Here is a 14,731-nt window from a genome sequence, read left to right as displayed (position 1 = left end):
TCACCAACGATTTTGAAATTTTTCAAAATCAAGGACAAAATTCCCCATTTGGTTATGTATTTCTGTGTTGCAAAATTTTTTGAAAACTACGCACAATTTGTCACAAAAATATCATTAACAGCACAGAATTAGGTCATCAAAAAGTTCACCTATATTATCAAACAATTTTACATAGAGACATGTCAGTTTTACAGATGTGCATGTTTCACAGTGCAATCACAATTTGACAATATGCTAATGACTCCATATTAAAATAAGCTTTGCAGAAAGTAAGATCTTCTGCGGACCGGCTTTTGACAACCACTTCTTTACATCATATTGTGTTTCAGTTTATATCAGAACTTTCTGTAGGTGTTAGTTATATAATTACTGATGCAATGTACCGGTACCAAGTTGTGCAATTTTGTAAAGAGCGGAACATGCCTGTGGAAGTAATATGTTCACTTTGGTCAAACCGTAAAAAACATTTGTCAAAATGGCCACCTTGTGCATCGAAATTGCGCTACAAAGGTTTGTTGGAATCAATGGCCACCGTTAAAAGTGATTGAGCAGAATACACTGTAACCATTCTTTATGAAACAGGTGGGCTACATCTCAATATATTACCGGTACATGTTATATGACTGAAGTTTAATTTTCAAACTCTATGTTCTGATGCTTTCTATAAAATAGCAAATTGTGTTAAAATGCTTGATTTACCATTATTTTGCACATTCTCCAGTGTCCACTGCTGTTCAGTTGAATTATCTGCATTTTTATACCGATTGTCTGGCCTAGTGGTTAGCATGTGCACCCTCTGTTTGTAGGTATCGGGTTCATGTTCGGACTGAGTCACACCAAGATGATAAATTGGTACTTCATTCTTGCTAGCTGTGTTGTGTTAGAACAGGGGTGGGGAACCTTTTTAGTATTGCGGGCCACATAAAATGAGAAATAACACAGGCGGGCCACTAAAAATTTCGAAATTTTATTTACAGATAAAAATGCAGCGAATAAAAAATGCTGGAACATTCTGCCTTCATCACCAATCTTTCTTTTCTTTGCAGAAGCCATTGTACAACGAAAAATTTTGCTAATTTGAGAAGTAGGCTAACTCTGCAAAACACTTTAAGTAGGCTACTCCGCAAAACACTTTTCCCGAATGGCATAACTGACCGATTCACAATAACTGGTCACATTGTGACGTACACATTGTTGTTACAAATGGCCTTCTATGATGGATTAACTAGTCATAGAAGGCCATTCGCAATATACCGAGAATGCAGATTGCAGAGCCTACTCTTTTTTGAGCTGTTGTTTCAATATATTCTGGGTAAAGAAATTTTGACGCGGGCCACATGGAACAGTCACGCGGGCCGCATTCGGCCCACGGGCCGCAGGTTCCCCACCCCTGTGTTAGAATGAAGTAAGGGTAAGTTTCACACATCGTGCTGCCAGTGAATCGCTACTGCTGCAGTAATCTTACTCGAGTAGCTGTGCGGCCCGGATACAAAGCATGCGGCGATGGGCTTTACTGACCACTCACGACACCTGAACTTAGTACTTATAAGGAGACTTAGTTTTATCTATGAAAGCTTTAACATATATTTTGATATATACATATTAGATGACTTGCGAAGGGCTGAAAGATGGTGTAAAGAATACACATTACGAAGTGATGTTGAATTGTCATCAACAGATGACAATGAATCACAATCTTCATCCAAAGGTGTTTTGCACGAAAAGAGAAAACACAGGTATGTCTATCTAATGTTTGACATAATTGTTAACATGAAACAGCGATTAACTGTTGTAATACTTCCTATAGGGTTTTACGATACAACACAAGTTAGACCATAATCAGATTAGTACACTTAGTACAGATTACGTTGTTGCATTGTTTCATTGCCCTCCTAAAAAACAAAGTGCTTTTCCCCCCACAGTCTGCAGTCCTGAAGAAAACGGCTGACCCGGATAAATCAGATATAAAGAATTATCTGCTTCTGTAAAAATTTCTTCCTTGTTTGTTGATTGTCGCTAGTTTTTCTGAAAACTTTAAAGTGTTTTTGTCCATTTTAAATATATATATATCCTAATCGTCATGTGTGGCACCTTGAAAAAGATTCTCACCCGGATCTAGTCTCCCTTCCTATTGTCATCTCCCGAGTAACTGACCAAACTTGGTATCGGAGTGGAACCCATGATTGTCCTCACAGCGGTTGTGTTGCAAAAGTAAGAACAGTGCTTTTTATTGGAAAGCAAGCTTTAGCCAACCAGACATTGTGGTTAAGGTTATCAATATTGGGTTACAAGCACAAATCTAAGCCCAACTACTAGTAGATATTAAGTATACATATGCTCACTGTAACAGGATTTACGTTTGCTTACAGAAGGAAAAATGTTCACTTATCTTCAAACAATTCTGACAGAGCAACGTCAAATGAGGATGTTCCTCTTCCTGCTACAACCATAGCGGAATTAAAAACCGTAAACAGCATGCTGGAGAATGAGGAGACCTATCAGATTGTGGTTAGTGAACACGATATGTTCTTAGTTCTTACTGCGCATTACCTATCTAAAGTCACCCACATTTTTGGTAATACATGAGTTGTATGTGTGGGGAGTTAGTTTTTCTATTTAGCCTAAAATGAGTTTAAACTTGAATCAGGGATATCTAAAGAAGGGGATACGAAGGCTTTTATTACATCTGACAATAGAAGGGTTTTGTTTATCGTAAATAATCTGTGTTTATCGTAAAATGACAATTGGCACCAATAGTAGTTTAATAAATCTTGTTATGATAACTTGCATTGCGCTATTAGCATCGGTCCTGGATATTCACAGCATGCTCATGGTTGCTTGTTAATTCAACTACCCATATACTTGCTTTACATCTAGCCTACTGCAAAGGCTTTGTTTAAAAAAAAACGCTTTCTGGTAACTTTTCAACTGTCTTTGTAAACAAGTATTCTTTAAATATGCTCTACGTAACATTTGCTAACTGTCTTCTGTAACTCATTGTACCAGCTGCACTACAAAACTTTCTACGATTTTAAAAAGAACCACATGTTTAAAGCACTGTAAACTACCGCCCTGGTAGTGTCATGAGAATAAGGCAATCGCTGCGAGTCTTCATATCCCCTTCTCTAGATATCCCTGACTTGAATGAATAAATTCTAAACCATTTAATGTCTGCCTCAACAGGCTAATTGCACAATTCATCGCACATAATCACATGGTACACACCAATATACAAAAAAATTCATGCTATTGTACGCTGGTAGCCTGGTACGCACCGCGACTGTTTGATGGGGCTGTTTTAACAATCTCGGCTTATGCATTTCAACATCCATCTGTTCTATTGCAGTTCAAACAACTGTGTCGTATAGGAGGAAGGAGCCTATACGACACGGTTAATCGATTGATGCCTCAGGTGCTGTTAAACGAAGTCGCAAGTTACGTCTCGCGGACCGGGAAGGGGAAAAATAAATTAAGTGGAGAGAAAAAGTTTTCTTTTGATTCCATGCAAAACTTAAAGAACATGGTTAAGGTAAGTAGTTTGTTTAAGTTTTGTATTCACCTTTTGTTGGTATGATATCGTCTCCAGAAAGAATACTTACTGTTCATGATTGATTTTCAATGAAATAACAACCTTGGATATAAGTTTTACAGCATCTGAAGTTTACCTTTTTCGTAATCTTTTTTGTCAATTTGCTGTTTACTATCCCTGATTAATGCCTCAGTCTAGATCCAGTTGAAAAACACCTGCTGTTTACTCGTGTGCAATAAAAAAAGATGAGATTAGAAAATTGATCTGGCCGATTTCGCAGGGAAGGGTGACCTTCTCTGCGAAAAGCTCCGGAAGGCCGACCTTCCCGGGTTGTAAGAGCAACGTTCTTAACCTTTTCTGACCCGTTACCCCACTTAAGCAAGGTGGGCATCTTAAATCTATTATTTGTCTATTAAATCCCATAACCTTGTCCATTTTCCCTGCAAGCAGTTTAAGGCGTTTATGTCAGAGAAAAAGTCGCACAAATAAGCAACCTTCGACAAGAACACACTGTTCTGCATCTTCTCGTGAAGACTTCCAAACAGCAGCATAAAATTAATTCCATTCGTACCAATTTTATTAGTCTTTGGCAATCAATTGAATGGAATAGCCAAACCCAACAATGATTTAAGTTTGATTAAAAATTGGTAATAATTTGCACTGTCCTGCTCATTGCCCTCTGGAAGACCTCAAACTTTCCCAGATTGAGTAATTATCCACAGGTTAAGAGCCGCTGGCCACTGCTGTAGATGATTGTGTCAAAATAAAAATCGATGTAACATTATTTGTTTACAAAATTGCTTTACTTATAGATGTTGTCCAGAGCAATACGAAATCATGCACTCTACAAGAAATCGACCACAAACTGGGCGACTGGTTTAAGACGTGGGAAGACCGCGATAGGGGCCGGCTTAAACGTCTTGCTAAAAAAAGTACTGCGGGTATGTTCATTTGTTCTCTCCGTCACTGACAAATCGTTACTATTCTCTCAATAAGGGCAATAAAAGCATTTTTATTTACTAAACCAGCGATTAGTTTATTACTGGAGCAGAACTTCAAGAAATATGCACACATTTTAAGACTTGACTTCGAAGATCTATCAAAAGATAACAATAATAATTTGCACTGGTTAGAGAAGGCAAACTACATTAACACGATTAACGAATGTGCATTAATGTTAGAGGTTAATAGAACATAACGGTATAGCCTACCCATTCCCCACCCCATCGTATAGGCTACGTATTACAGAATTAAAACATACTGAGGAATGTTAGGATGTATTAAAAAAATGCTTGTTATTGTAAAATAACCGGGTGTTGCATACACATATCCATGAGATATGTAGCAATTAGAGTATGTTCTTTCACGGTGCTGTAAACACGATCTAGTTTGCACTGTACAGTATATTTTCTTTACATATGTTGCATATTGTTTTATAGGTACTGGCGTTTGAGGCCGCCACAGATCACGTTGTTACATCTAGGCGCAGTCTTCTGATGAGGCATGAAGTACCTCAGTTCACTGTGTTTTTAGACTTTTGTGCATGTCTTGTCGTAGCTGTGAATTGTGCATGGGTGGTGCATTTTACCATTCGAATAAATGTATGTTTCAACAACTTTACGTTTGTTTACATCATTGACTTTAATTTGCTCAGTATAAGAAGATGATCATCGTATTGGCATATGGATCATCAGGACAGTGTCAACTTTAAATTGCAGGTTAAATTTAACCAACTTTGCTCAACTACAATGATTAGTGCAAAATATGTATGGCCAACTGCGACGAAAGGTGCAAAGTGCGTTTGGCCAGCGTAGGTACCAACGATGAACTACGTTGGCAGTAGAGTTGGGATTACGTACCCAAAGATTTTAAAAGAAGTCGGCTCAACTGCGACGAATGGTGCAAAATACGTTGGGCCATCGTAGGGTACCAACGATGAACTACGTTGGGTGTAGAGTTGGGATAACGTTGGCCCAAAGATTTTAAAATAAGTTGTCCCAACTGCGATGAATGGTGCAAAATACGTTGGGCCATCGTAGGGTACCAACGATTAACTACGTTGGGTGCAGAGTTGGGATAACGTTGGCCCAAATATTTTAAAGAAGTTGTCCCAACTGCGACGAATGGTGCAAGATACGTTGGGTCAACTTCGGTCACAACGTAGTGCCAACGGAGGAGCATTATTTTACCAACTGTCACACTACGTTGGGCCGAAGTACAATGTTTGCTGGGAAGCTTTTTGCAACTTCATAAACGAAGTTCAACTTCAGCACAGTGCCATCCTTCAGTTGTGGTCAGATATTTTGGTTCTTGTCAATCGATCGCTCGCGTTAGCCAAATGCGTGTGTGTTTTTCTCTCTTCGTTTCAATACTCTACCTCTATATTCTTTCAACGTTATCTTGCGACCTTTTCTATGTTTCTTTACCTTTTTCTACATCCCAGACGGTATTTCTAAATTATCTCTAATTCGCTACCAATAATTAGACTGTTTGTTTTTTTGAGATAAGAAGTCCTATAGTGAGTGCTGCTGTTACTGTTAATTGCTCTTGCGTGAATTAATTCGCTTTGCATTGTTTTGATATCGTTTTTTTATATACTGTTTTAGCTACAACACATTATTTCTGCACCTTGTATTTTTATTACTTTCAGGAGAAATCAACAGAGCATATTTACTGGCAGTGACGCACAAAGCCTGGTTCGATTCGGAAAGCTCGAAACGCAACAAAACACTCTGATGAAGTGAGAAACGAGAAGCTTAATCATATCGAACTCTGAAGTATAAAGACATTATTCGAATCAAGCCAGAGATTTAAAGACGAACACACGCCATGCTCGCATGATATCTTTTTAAAACAAAAAATATATACATAAAAAAACATAGCAAGTCAAGGCTTGCTTGCGCCAGACTTTCATCCGATGAAACTTGTGATTATTTTTAATGCGTTTCTATATTTTTGTGCCTTTGTTTGCTCAGGCCATTTATTCATGCTTTTTGAAAGGATTTTTCAATCTGATTTTTATGACCTGCAAAACCACATTATTGCATCAATTATCGTGTTTATTTTTTAGTTTTACTTTCACCTTTTTGTTAATTTTAAAACGTGTGATCTTCGATCCCACGGTCTTAAAATTTGCAGGGAGTGATTGTAGGGACCCGAATGCATTTCCATTGTTTTTAGCTCTCTACAAAATGTAATTCTCACATAAAATTTACGTTTTTTAAAAACTCACTGAACCCAACAGTGAGAATAAATAGTTGCGTTTCTTAAGAAGGCTCACTGTTGTGCACCGAGATAATATTGATGGATCATTTTTTACTCAAATAACCTACCACCGGCAGCTTTCCTCAAGTGATTCTGTTTAATGGCAAGTCATCGCTTTCAATCTTCTCTGCTTTAACAAAACGTTACATCCGCAGTTCACCACGTGACGGAATCTCACTAGCAGGAGTTCAACCTAGTTCGTAAACATTGTTGGAATTTGCCAATTTTAAATTACGTAACTGTTTGCTTTTCCCTTTATCTGAAAGTGGTTTATATATATACCTCTGCACAAAACAATTTTAACTCAGACAGAGACTCATAATATTACTGAAAATTAACTCAGACTCAGACTCATAAGATAACTTTTCAAATTCAAAATCTAAATTCAATTCGAACTCACGAATAAAAGAACTTGAGACTCATTTGCGTTACGTCTGTTGCCATTGAAGCTTTGTTCCGCCAGCAGCGTATCTGCTGTCATCAGGGGAATAAACATTTAAACCAACAATAAAACCTTAAACCCCTGCAAGTTCAGTTCAGTTCAGTTGTTTTTATTTCTGACCATCATATCAAAACAATACACGTCAGCATAGCAAAATTCGAGAAAAGGCTAGAAGCGAGATATAAGATATGTAAAAAGTAGCACTATAGTTTTGGGCATGATATAAGGAAAAGAAGAAGTCAAAAAGATTAACTTATGTAAACTGCTATTAATTTATTGATATTAAAATTTTGAAAAAAAAGTTCATTGGTCCCTGCCCTGTGGGACCAATAAAGTGCCGGAGCGGAATCTATAAATTAAAGCTGTTTGGGCAACAGGGGTAATGGATGAGATCAAATGCAAGCAACATAATATAAGAAAAATTTGTTTGACCGCAGCAAAACATAAAATAATGCAAATCGTTAACATCAGAAACAGACCACTACCCGGTCTTCATTGAAAATTCTCTTGTTTTCACAATGATTCAATAGAATGGCAATTAAGAACAATTATTTTGTAAGGGGCAAATTAGGCCTACAAGCAGGGTATGGGATTTGAATGGAAAACGATTTTTCCATCTTCCATCCTGACAATTTTTTCCATTCCATCTCCATTCCATCTCCATTCCATCTCCATTCCATCTCCATTCCATCTCCATTCCATCTCCATTCCATCTCCATTCCATCTCCATTCCATCTCCATTCCATCATTCCATCTCCATTCCATCTCCATTCCATCTCCATTCCATCTCCATTCCATCTCCATTCCATCTCCATTCCATCTCCATTCCATCTCCATTCCATCTCCATTCCATCTCCATTCCATCTCCATTCCATCTCCATTCCATCTCCATTCCATCTCCATTCCATCTCCATTCCATCTCCATTCCATCTCCATTCCATCTCCATTCCATCTCCATTCCATCTCCATTCCATCTCCATTCCATCTCCATTCCATCTCCATTCCATCTCCATTCCATCTCCATTCCATCTCCATTCCATCTCCATTCCATCTCCATTCCATCTCCATTCCATCTCCATTCCATCTCCATTCCATCTCCATTCCATCTCCATTCCATCTCCATTCCATCTCCATTCCATCTCCATTCCATCTCCATTCCATCTCCATTCCATCTCCATTCCATCTCCATTCCATCTCCATTCCATCTCCATTCCATCTCCATTCCATCTCCATTCCATCTCCATTCCATCTCCATTCCATCTCCATTCCATCTCCATTCCATCTCCATTCCATCTCCATTCCATCTCCATTCCATCTCCATTCCATCTCCATTCCATCTCCATTCCATCTCCATTCCATCTCCATTCCATCTCAGAAATCTCTTCCATTTTCCATTCCATCTTCACATTTTGTAAATTCCGCGTTGAATATGCCACAAATAAACTTAAAAACCATAGGCTAAATTTAAGCTAAAAATTTAACAGCAGTATTTTCGTAAGGATTACGTACCGCTTGGTGTTAGAACTAGAAGCGTAGATTATACTTGAGAAGCAACATTACTTTTGTTCAGGTTGCAAATACTTTCAAACGCTTACTTTTGAGACATTTTTGTTTTGTTTCCTTCTGTTTTCTATCAACTTGCCATTGTAGGTTTTCGTTTCGAAATGTACAAAAATCTATTTTGTTTAACTGCCTTCTCAAAACAAAACCCACGAGAATCTCCAAACATAGAACACAAGTGTCCTATGATGGAATGCTGTCAAACGTCAAGAAGTTTTCTCCTCTTAGGAGAAGTGTGAATCGTTTACTGCTTTGTGATTGGTCAATTCTGCCTAACGACAGTAGGTTGGACAAATACGTGTCAGGCAACAGTCCCGTTGGTTTAATACGAACCCAAAATCGAATTATTTCAACAAACAACGGAATATTTTGCATGCCTTGATAAAACGTTAAAAAGTTAATGATAGAATTGGGATGGAATAAGGAAAGATTGTCTTCCATCCCATCATCAAGATCTTCCATTCCTTTCCATCCTTGACATTTTCCATCTTCCATTCCAATATCTGTCTTCCATCCCATCCCATCCCATCCCATCACATTCCCTGCCTAAAGGCTACAGTGGTGCTTCATAGGTCTCAGGGGCTCTATCCACTTTTATAATTTAGGGGGTGATTTTTGGACAGTTTGCTAAAAACGTCATAGTCATTTCAACTTCTGGGGGCTACGCCCCCCAGACCCCTCATCGTAGCATCATCTTCATTGATCGTCCACGTGCATAGGGTTTCCAATTCGTTTCAGAGAGTATGTTTTGGAAGGCAGTGGTGCCGAAATTGGGGGAGGGGGATATAACCCCAATATTTTGGCACCATCCCCTCCCAATAATTCATAAAAAACTATTTGCTATGAAGTTGTAGGCTACTTCGATCTAGTTGTTTGCAAGCATCTCGAATTGCTGTTGTTTTTCTTTTATTGATGTTTGATTACAGTTCTAAATATTGTCTTGGATTTGACGCTAGACAATGCAGGACCTTCATTGAAGGTATTAAGGACGAGTTGGACCAGGCCACTGGCCACGACACTGCGGTAATGAAGAAACTGCACAAACATATTTGGGACTTGTGCTGAGTTTGAAGCCTTTGGCACTTATAGAGCAATTTAGTATCACGTTGCAAAAAAAAGCTTGACATTGACTCTTGTCTCTTGTGAAGAGCTATTTCAAACCCTGAAAATCACTCGAGAGAAATATCGTGATTTGGAGTTTGAGAACAATAACAAAAATGCAGTTTCCCTTCCGGAAAAATTTGCTGCTTATTTTATCACGCCTTTGCGAGCACCAGTACGTAAAGAAGAGTTCCTGAAAGATTGGGTGGAGGCTTGGTGGCAACTACTGCAGACACTCAACTGAATTATAAAATACTTTACAATCAGTTCATGGACAGAGTTATCTCTAAACTGACAGAACGGTTTAAAAGTAGCCTGAATTCCGATTCGGCAAAGTATAAAGAACTTACACGAATTTTCAAGACCGGCTTAGTTTCTGAAATGGTCAAAAATTATCCAGAGCTGAATAGACAATCGATGAGTTATCAAATTCATTCATTCAGCAAGGCAATAGGAGCAAAATCTCTGTACGATGCTAAAAGAGCTTACCAGGCATTGTCCAAGTTGGAAAAATCTCTCTATACTCAACTACTCCACCTGATTAAGATCTTCTTAGTTTGCCTGTTGTAAGCTCTGCCGCTTGTGAGAGGTCGTTTTCTAATCCTCGTAGATTGGAAACCTGACTGAGAAATACTTTGGGACAGGAAAGGTTGAATGCTAGCATTGTTGGCAACATTCTCCAAGGTTGAATGCTAGCATTGTTGGCAACATTCTCCAAAATATTCTTAATGACATCAGCATAAACGACAGTGCTAATGAGTTTTCAATGCGCACTACCGTAAGACGCAATATGTTAGGTTGTAATAAGTTCTTGTGATGTGTTAGAAAGTTAATATTTTTGTCATAAATTTGCAGATGCTCTTCTGTAGCCTCGATTGTTTTCAGTCTCCTAACTAGTGACTTTGTCCTATAGTGCACTAAGTGTAATGATTCTAGTGAAGGAGAGGGCAAGAAGAAAAGTATTTTCCGTTTTTTTTTTTTGGAAAAACTATAGGTATTCATTGGAAGGTCATAAGTTTGAATCCGCTGGAGGTACCGATTTTTCTTTGCTTGTTTCTTAATCTTGCAACAGTCATTTACAAGGGCACTGGTAGCGCTTTTATCTTTATGATTTCTTGTCTGTATATTATGCTGTTAGCAGCTAATTTACCGAGGTCCGGTGATTGTTTAATAAATTTAATAGTAAATACCAGTAGCCTACCACTAAAATTGTGTATAAAAGTATGCACCCCCCCAATGTTCAAAATCGTCTAAAATTTGATAAAATTGTGATTTATCCCCTCCCCTCCAATTCTCAACTAACTTCGGCATCACTGTCGGAAGGGCATTTTTGGGTAAGCAAACTAAGTTAAAACTCCACAGTGTAAACGCCTGGCGCGTAGTTCAGGGTTGTCAAATCAAAAATTCAAAAAAGTGGTAACAGCCGAAATATTTTTTTGAAAACTCGATCAATAAATATCACAATCCTTTTCAAAGCCAAATGAGTAACAACAGCCGAATAGTTACAGCCAAAATATATATATTGTTTTAAATTCGATCAATAAAATATCACACAACCTTTTCAAAGTAAAATGAGTGTGGGGGGGGGGGTGATTTTGTATTGCTCACCCCCCCCACTACAATGAGTGGAGGGGTGATCACCCCCCTCACCCCCTTTGGATAGAGCCCATGATAGGTCTATTATACCCCTTACTGTAGTTTTCTGTTTCATGGTTTCCTAAATAGCTCTTTATAACGGTTCTGGACCAAGCAGCAAGCTCAGCATATCCACCTTTTGTTTATGATGGATGAAATTCTGATGGATTGAAATTCTATCATATATGCGGAGAAATTTGAGTCTACCATGAGCTTACAAATGTGGGCCATCAAATATTTATGTTTTACCATTTTTTGTGCTTTGACAAAATTGTTTTATTCTATCAGTGTGCCTCAGATATTCAGACTGCATAATTATATTATTTACCAATGTCCTGTATACAGGTCTCAGGATAGATAGGTTATGTAGACCTAACAACGCTCGATGAACGCACAATCTATTGCCTGATGTGGCTGCATTTGATAAGGTGAGGTGACCTGCGGCAGCCTCAAACGCAAGAAGAAGATTGTTTCAGTAACCTCGGTAGCCCACAAAATGAGAATTTGTAAACTTATCTAAGCACAACTTATTGAATTTTACCTTAACTACGGTACTTGTCCCACTGAAAACTGCAAGCTATGGCCCACTTTACAAGAAGCTGGAATGAAAAGTTTTTGTTATGAATTTATTAAGCTCCCTTAAGACAACTATTTAGTCTAAGCAATGTGGCAATCAGGTGGTCATGCATAAAATATTAAAACATGAATATCATAAAAGTTGAGTCAATTTAGAAAACGAATGTACAGTAGCCTATATTCGGATTCAGAGCTCCAAAAACCAGGGCTGTGGAGTTAGAGATGGAAGGATTTTGGCATGTCGGGAGTAGGAGTCGTAGTCGTTAAAAAAAAAACAAAAAAAACGTCCACTGGATACAAAACGATGAACAATAAAATTTTTGCTGGCAATCTATTGTAATTTTTTTTTCTATGTTGCAATCTTAGACTGTTCCCGAAAATAATAATGTTTGTTCTTGCGGGTTTTTAGAAAAGTTGCCGTTTCAATTGTAACTAAAGTGAAATTAAATTTAAAACAAAATAAAAAATGACAAAATTTAAAAGATCTGACAACACTGGAGTCGTCCAGTTATAAAGCAAAGAATTGGAGTCGTTCATTTTCCCGACTCTACAGTCTTGTTAAAATACCCTAAAACCATCTCCAGCATCAGAACTATTTTGCTTGAGCTGTGTAGCCTAGTCTAATTTATCCATTTGTGGGCTTCCTAGATTCACACGTCTATGCATGAGGTTTAAATTAAGGTCAAATAGTTTATTGTTATTTTATTTTAAAATTTGCTATTCACACGTCTATGCATGAAGTTTAAATTAAGGTCAAATAAGTAGTTTATTGTTCTATCTATTTTAAAATTTGCTTAAGTGCTGCTGTCATTGTTGGCAGAATGTCAGCCATTTCAGGAGATCTTCTGGTCCAATAGACACCCAATATGTGTGAGTTAATACAATCCTCATTAAAGGTGTGGTACCTTAAACACTTAAAACATTCATTCTTGGATATCGATTCCAAAACATCTTTGTCATTCGACAGCCACTTGGTTAAATGAAAGCCACCTTTACTGAACAGCTGAGTGAGTTGTGGCAACAATCGTATTCCTTCTTCCAGAGTTCACAGACACTAAACAGCCATCAACATAAAAGTTGTTTTTGACAATTTATTAAATACCTGGAAAAAGAAAGTTACCAAAGTCCTGCGCCGCCTATGCCTTATAAAGAGTCCAGCTCTTCGGGTCCCCTGGGGGCTTATTCGGCTTAGGAAATGCAACCACAAAGGCTCTTCTCCAGATTTTGGAAATACTCAGGTGGTGCCAACAGCAGGAAAGGAAGTCTTTTATACAGAACTGTAAGGAAGCAGCAGCATGGAGTATCAGCTCCGGGCATAGGTGGTCAAGGCCCAGGGCTTTACCTGGCTTTATGTGGTGGAAGAAGGCGGAAAATTCCTTCGGGGTGAACTCACCCGAGATGTTGTCCCCGTCTGGGGTTGTTGCCCTCCAGAGATCCGTCATTTCTTGTAAGACAGATCTGTCTGATTCATGGTCACTCGATTTGTGTTTCCAGTTCCACTTCTCCACAAGTTGTGAGGCTATGAAATTTGCTGAAATGAACTTAATGATGCTGCTGGTTACAAAAGTAGGAGCTTAATGCTTGCCTACAATCTCTCCTTCTTCTTGTCACAACCATAACTTGCAATCGTTTATTTGTTTTGATTTATTGAGTCTGAAGTGGGAATAAAAACCTGATTTGTTGTGCACATTTATGAATGTCAAAACGTTTAAACTCAAATTCAAAGTAGCCTACACATCTCGTAAAAAGGCGTCCTGACATTATCTCTCGCTTGGTTTACCGATACTGAATTTTAACACAAAGCAAGTGGTTTCTTCACACACAGTGGCTCTTGGCACAATTAAGAAGCGAATTTACGATTGACTATACTTCGACCATCAGAGTAATGAAAGCTTCATCTGAAACAGTTTGCTCCTTCATCAGAGCAGTTAGGAACCTTCGAATGGAACGGATCATGCGCTCCTATATGCTTCACCGAAGTGGGAGTAGTTTGACGGATTTCAACTTCGGTCATATGCCGAAGGCTAGGTCATATGTTGTTCAATCTTGAACAGTCGATTGGCAACAAATGTAGAAAATCTTTTCCTCAACTCTCTTCTCACCAGTTTATCTTGCCTCACGGCCATAGCAGCAGCCGCAGTAGCAGTGAGTTTGACCCTTGGGATGGAAACTGTTTTGAGAGGGGCTAAGCGGGACTTTCCCATCAAAAATGCACGGTGAATTCTTTCTTCATCATCAACAAGACGGAGGTAAGACACAGCTCCACATGGCACAGTTTGAAGCAATATGCCACAGTTGAAGCGTCAGCAAAGCAGTGAAGTTTATATTCTGTTACCACGACAAAGTGGGGAGGTTTGAACAACGAGGCAGACGTATATCGTGAAGTCGATGTAGCTGATTTATCCATTCATTCCTAGTGTCCGCTTCAAACGCAGAAATTGGGTCTTTCCAACCGAGACCTTGCTTACACAAATCTTGCAACAAAAACTTCACTGGAGCAACAAACCCCAGGGGGTCATATAACGAGCTCGTTGCAGACAAAATACCTTTGCGGGTCAGGAGCATCTCAGGAAGAGAAACCTTAAACCCAAACTCATCGGTGAACACGGTCCAATAGACACCCA

At 38.6% G+C, this 14,731-nt stretch overlaps 1 protein-coding gene across 5 annotated transcripts; it reads left to right on the top strand.

The window, feature by feature from the left end:
• The first annotated feature begins 333 nt into the window (after positions 1–333).
• Positions 334–7,219, top strand: LOC145774141 (uncharacterized). Of its 5 annotated transcripts, none has more exons than XM_082585336.1 (6): positions 334–582; positions 1,620–1,736; positions 2,370–2,508; positions 3,347–3,529; positions 4,342–4,470; positions 6,180–7,219. In XM_082585336.1, exons 3-6 carry the CDS (start codon positions 2,476–2,478, stop codon positions 6,210–6,212), a joined length of 378 nt encoding a protein of 125 aa, XP_082441462.1. In that variant the 5' UTR covers positions 334–582; positions 1,620–1,736; positions 2,370–2,475; the 3' UTR covers positions 6,213–7,219. The 5 variants fall into 5 exon arrangements, with proteins under 5 accessions (XP_082441462.1, XP_082441431.1, XP_082441441.1 ...); XM_082585305.1 differs by having other exon boundaries at positions 4,969–7,219; XM_082585315.1 differs by having other exon boundaries at positions 1,607–1,736; positions 4,969–7,219.
• Positions 7,220–14,731: the final 7,512 nt, after the last annotated feature.

Source organism: Aplidium turbinatum, chromosome 1, assembly GCF_918807975.1.
Source record: "Aplidium turbinatum chromosome 1, kaAplTurb1.1, whole genome shotgun sequence".
Classification (NCBI taxonomy): Eukaryota; Metazoa; Chordata; class Ascidiacea; order Aplousobranchia; family Polyclinidae; genus Aplidium; species Aplidium turbinatum.
This window is presented reverse-complemented; position numbering and strand designations above follow the sequence as displayed.

Bases quoted from the DNA above. Each gene is read 5' to 3' on its own strand.
- LOC145774141 (XM_082585305.1), top strand. From the start codon at position 2,476: ATGCTGGAGAATGAGGAGACCTATCAGATTGTG. The intron at 2,509-3,346 runs GTTAGTGAACAC...GTTCTATTGCAG, and splicing joins AGGAGACCTATCAGATTGTG to TTCAAACAACTGTGTCGTAT. The intron at 4,471-4,968 runs GTATGTTCATTT...ATTGTTTTATAG, and splicing joins TGCTAAAAAAAGTACTGCGG to GTACTGGCGTTTGAGGCCGC.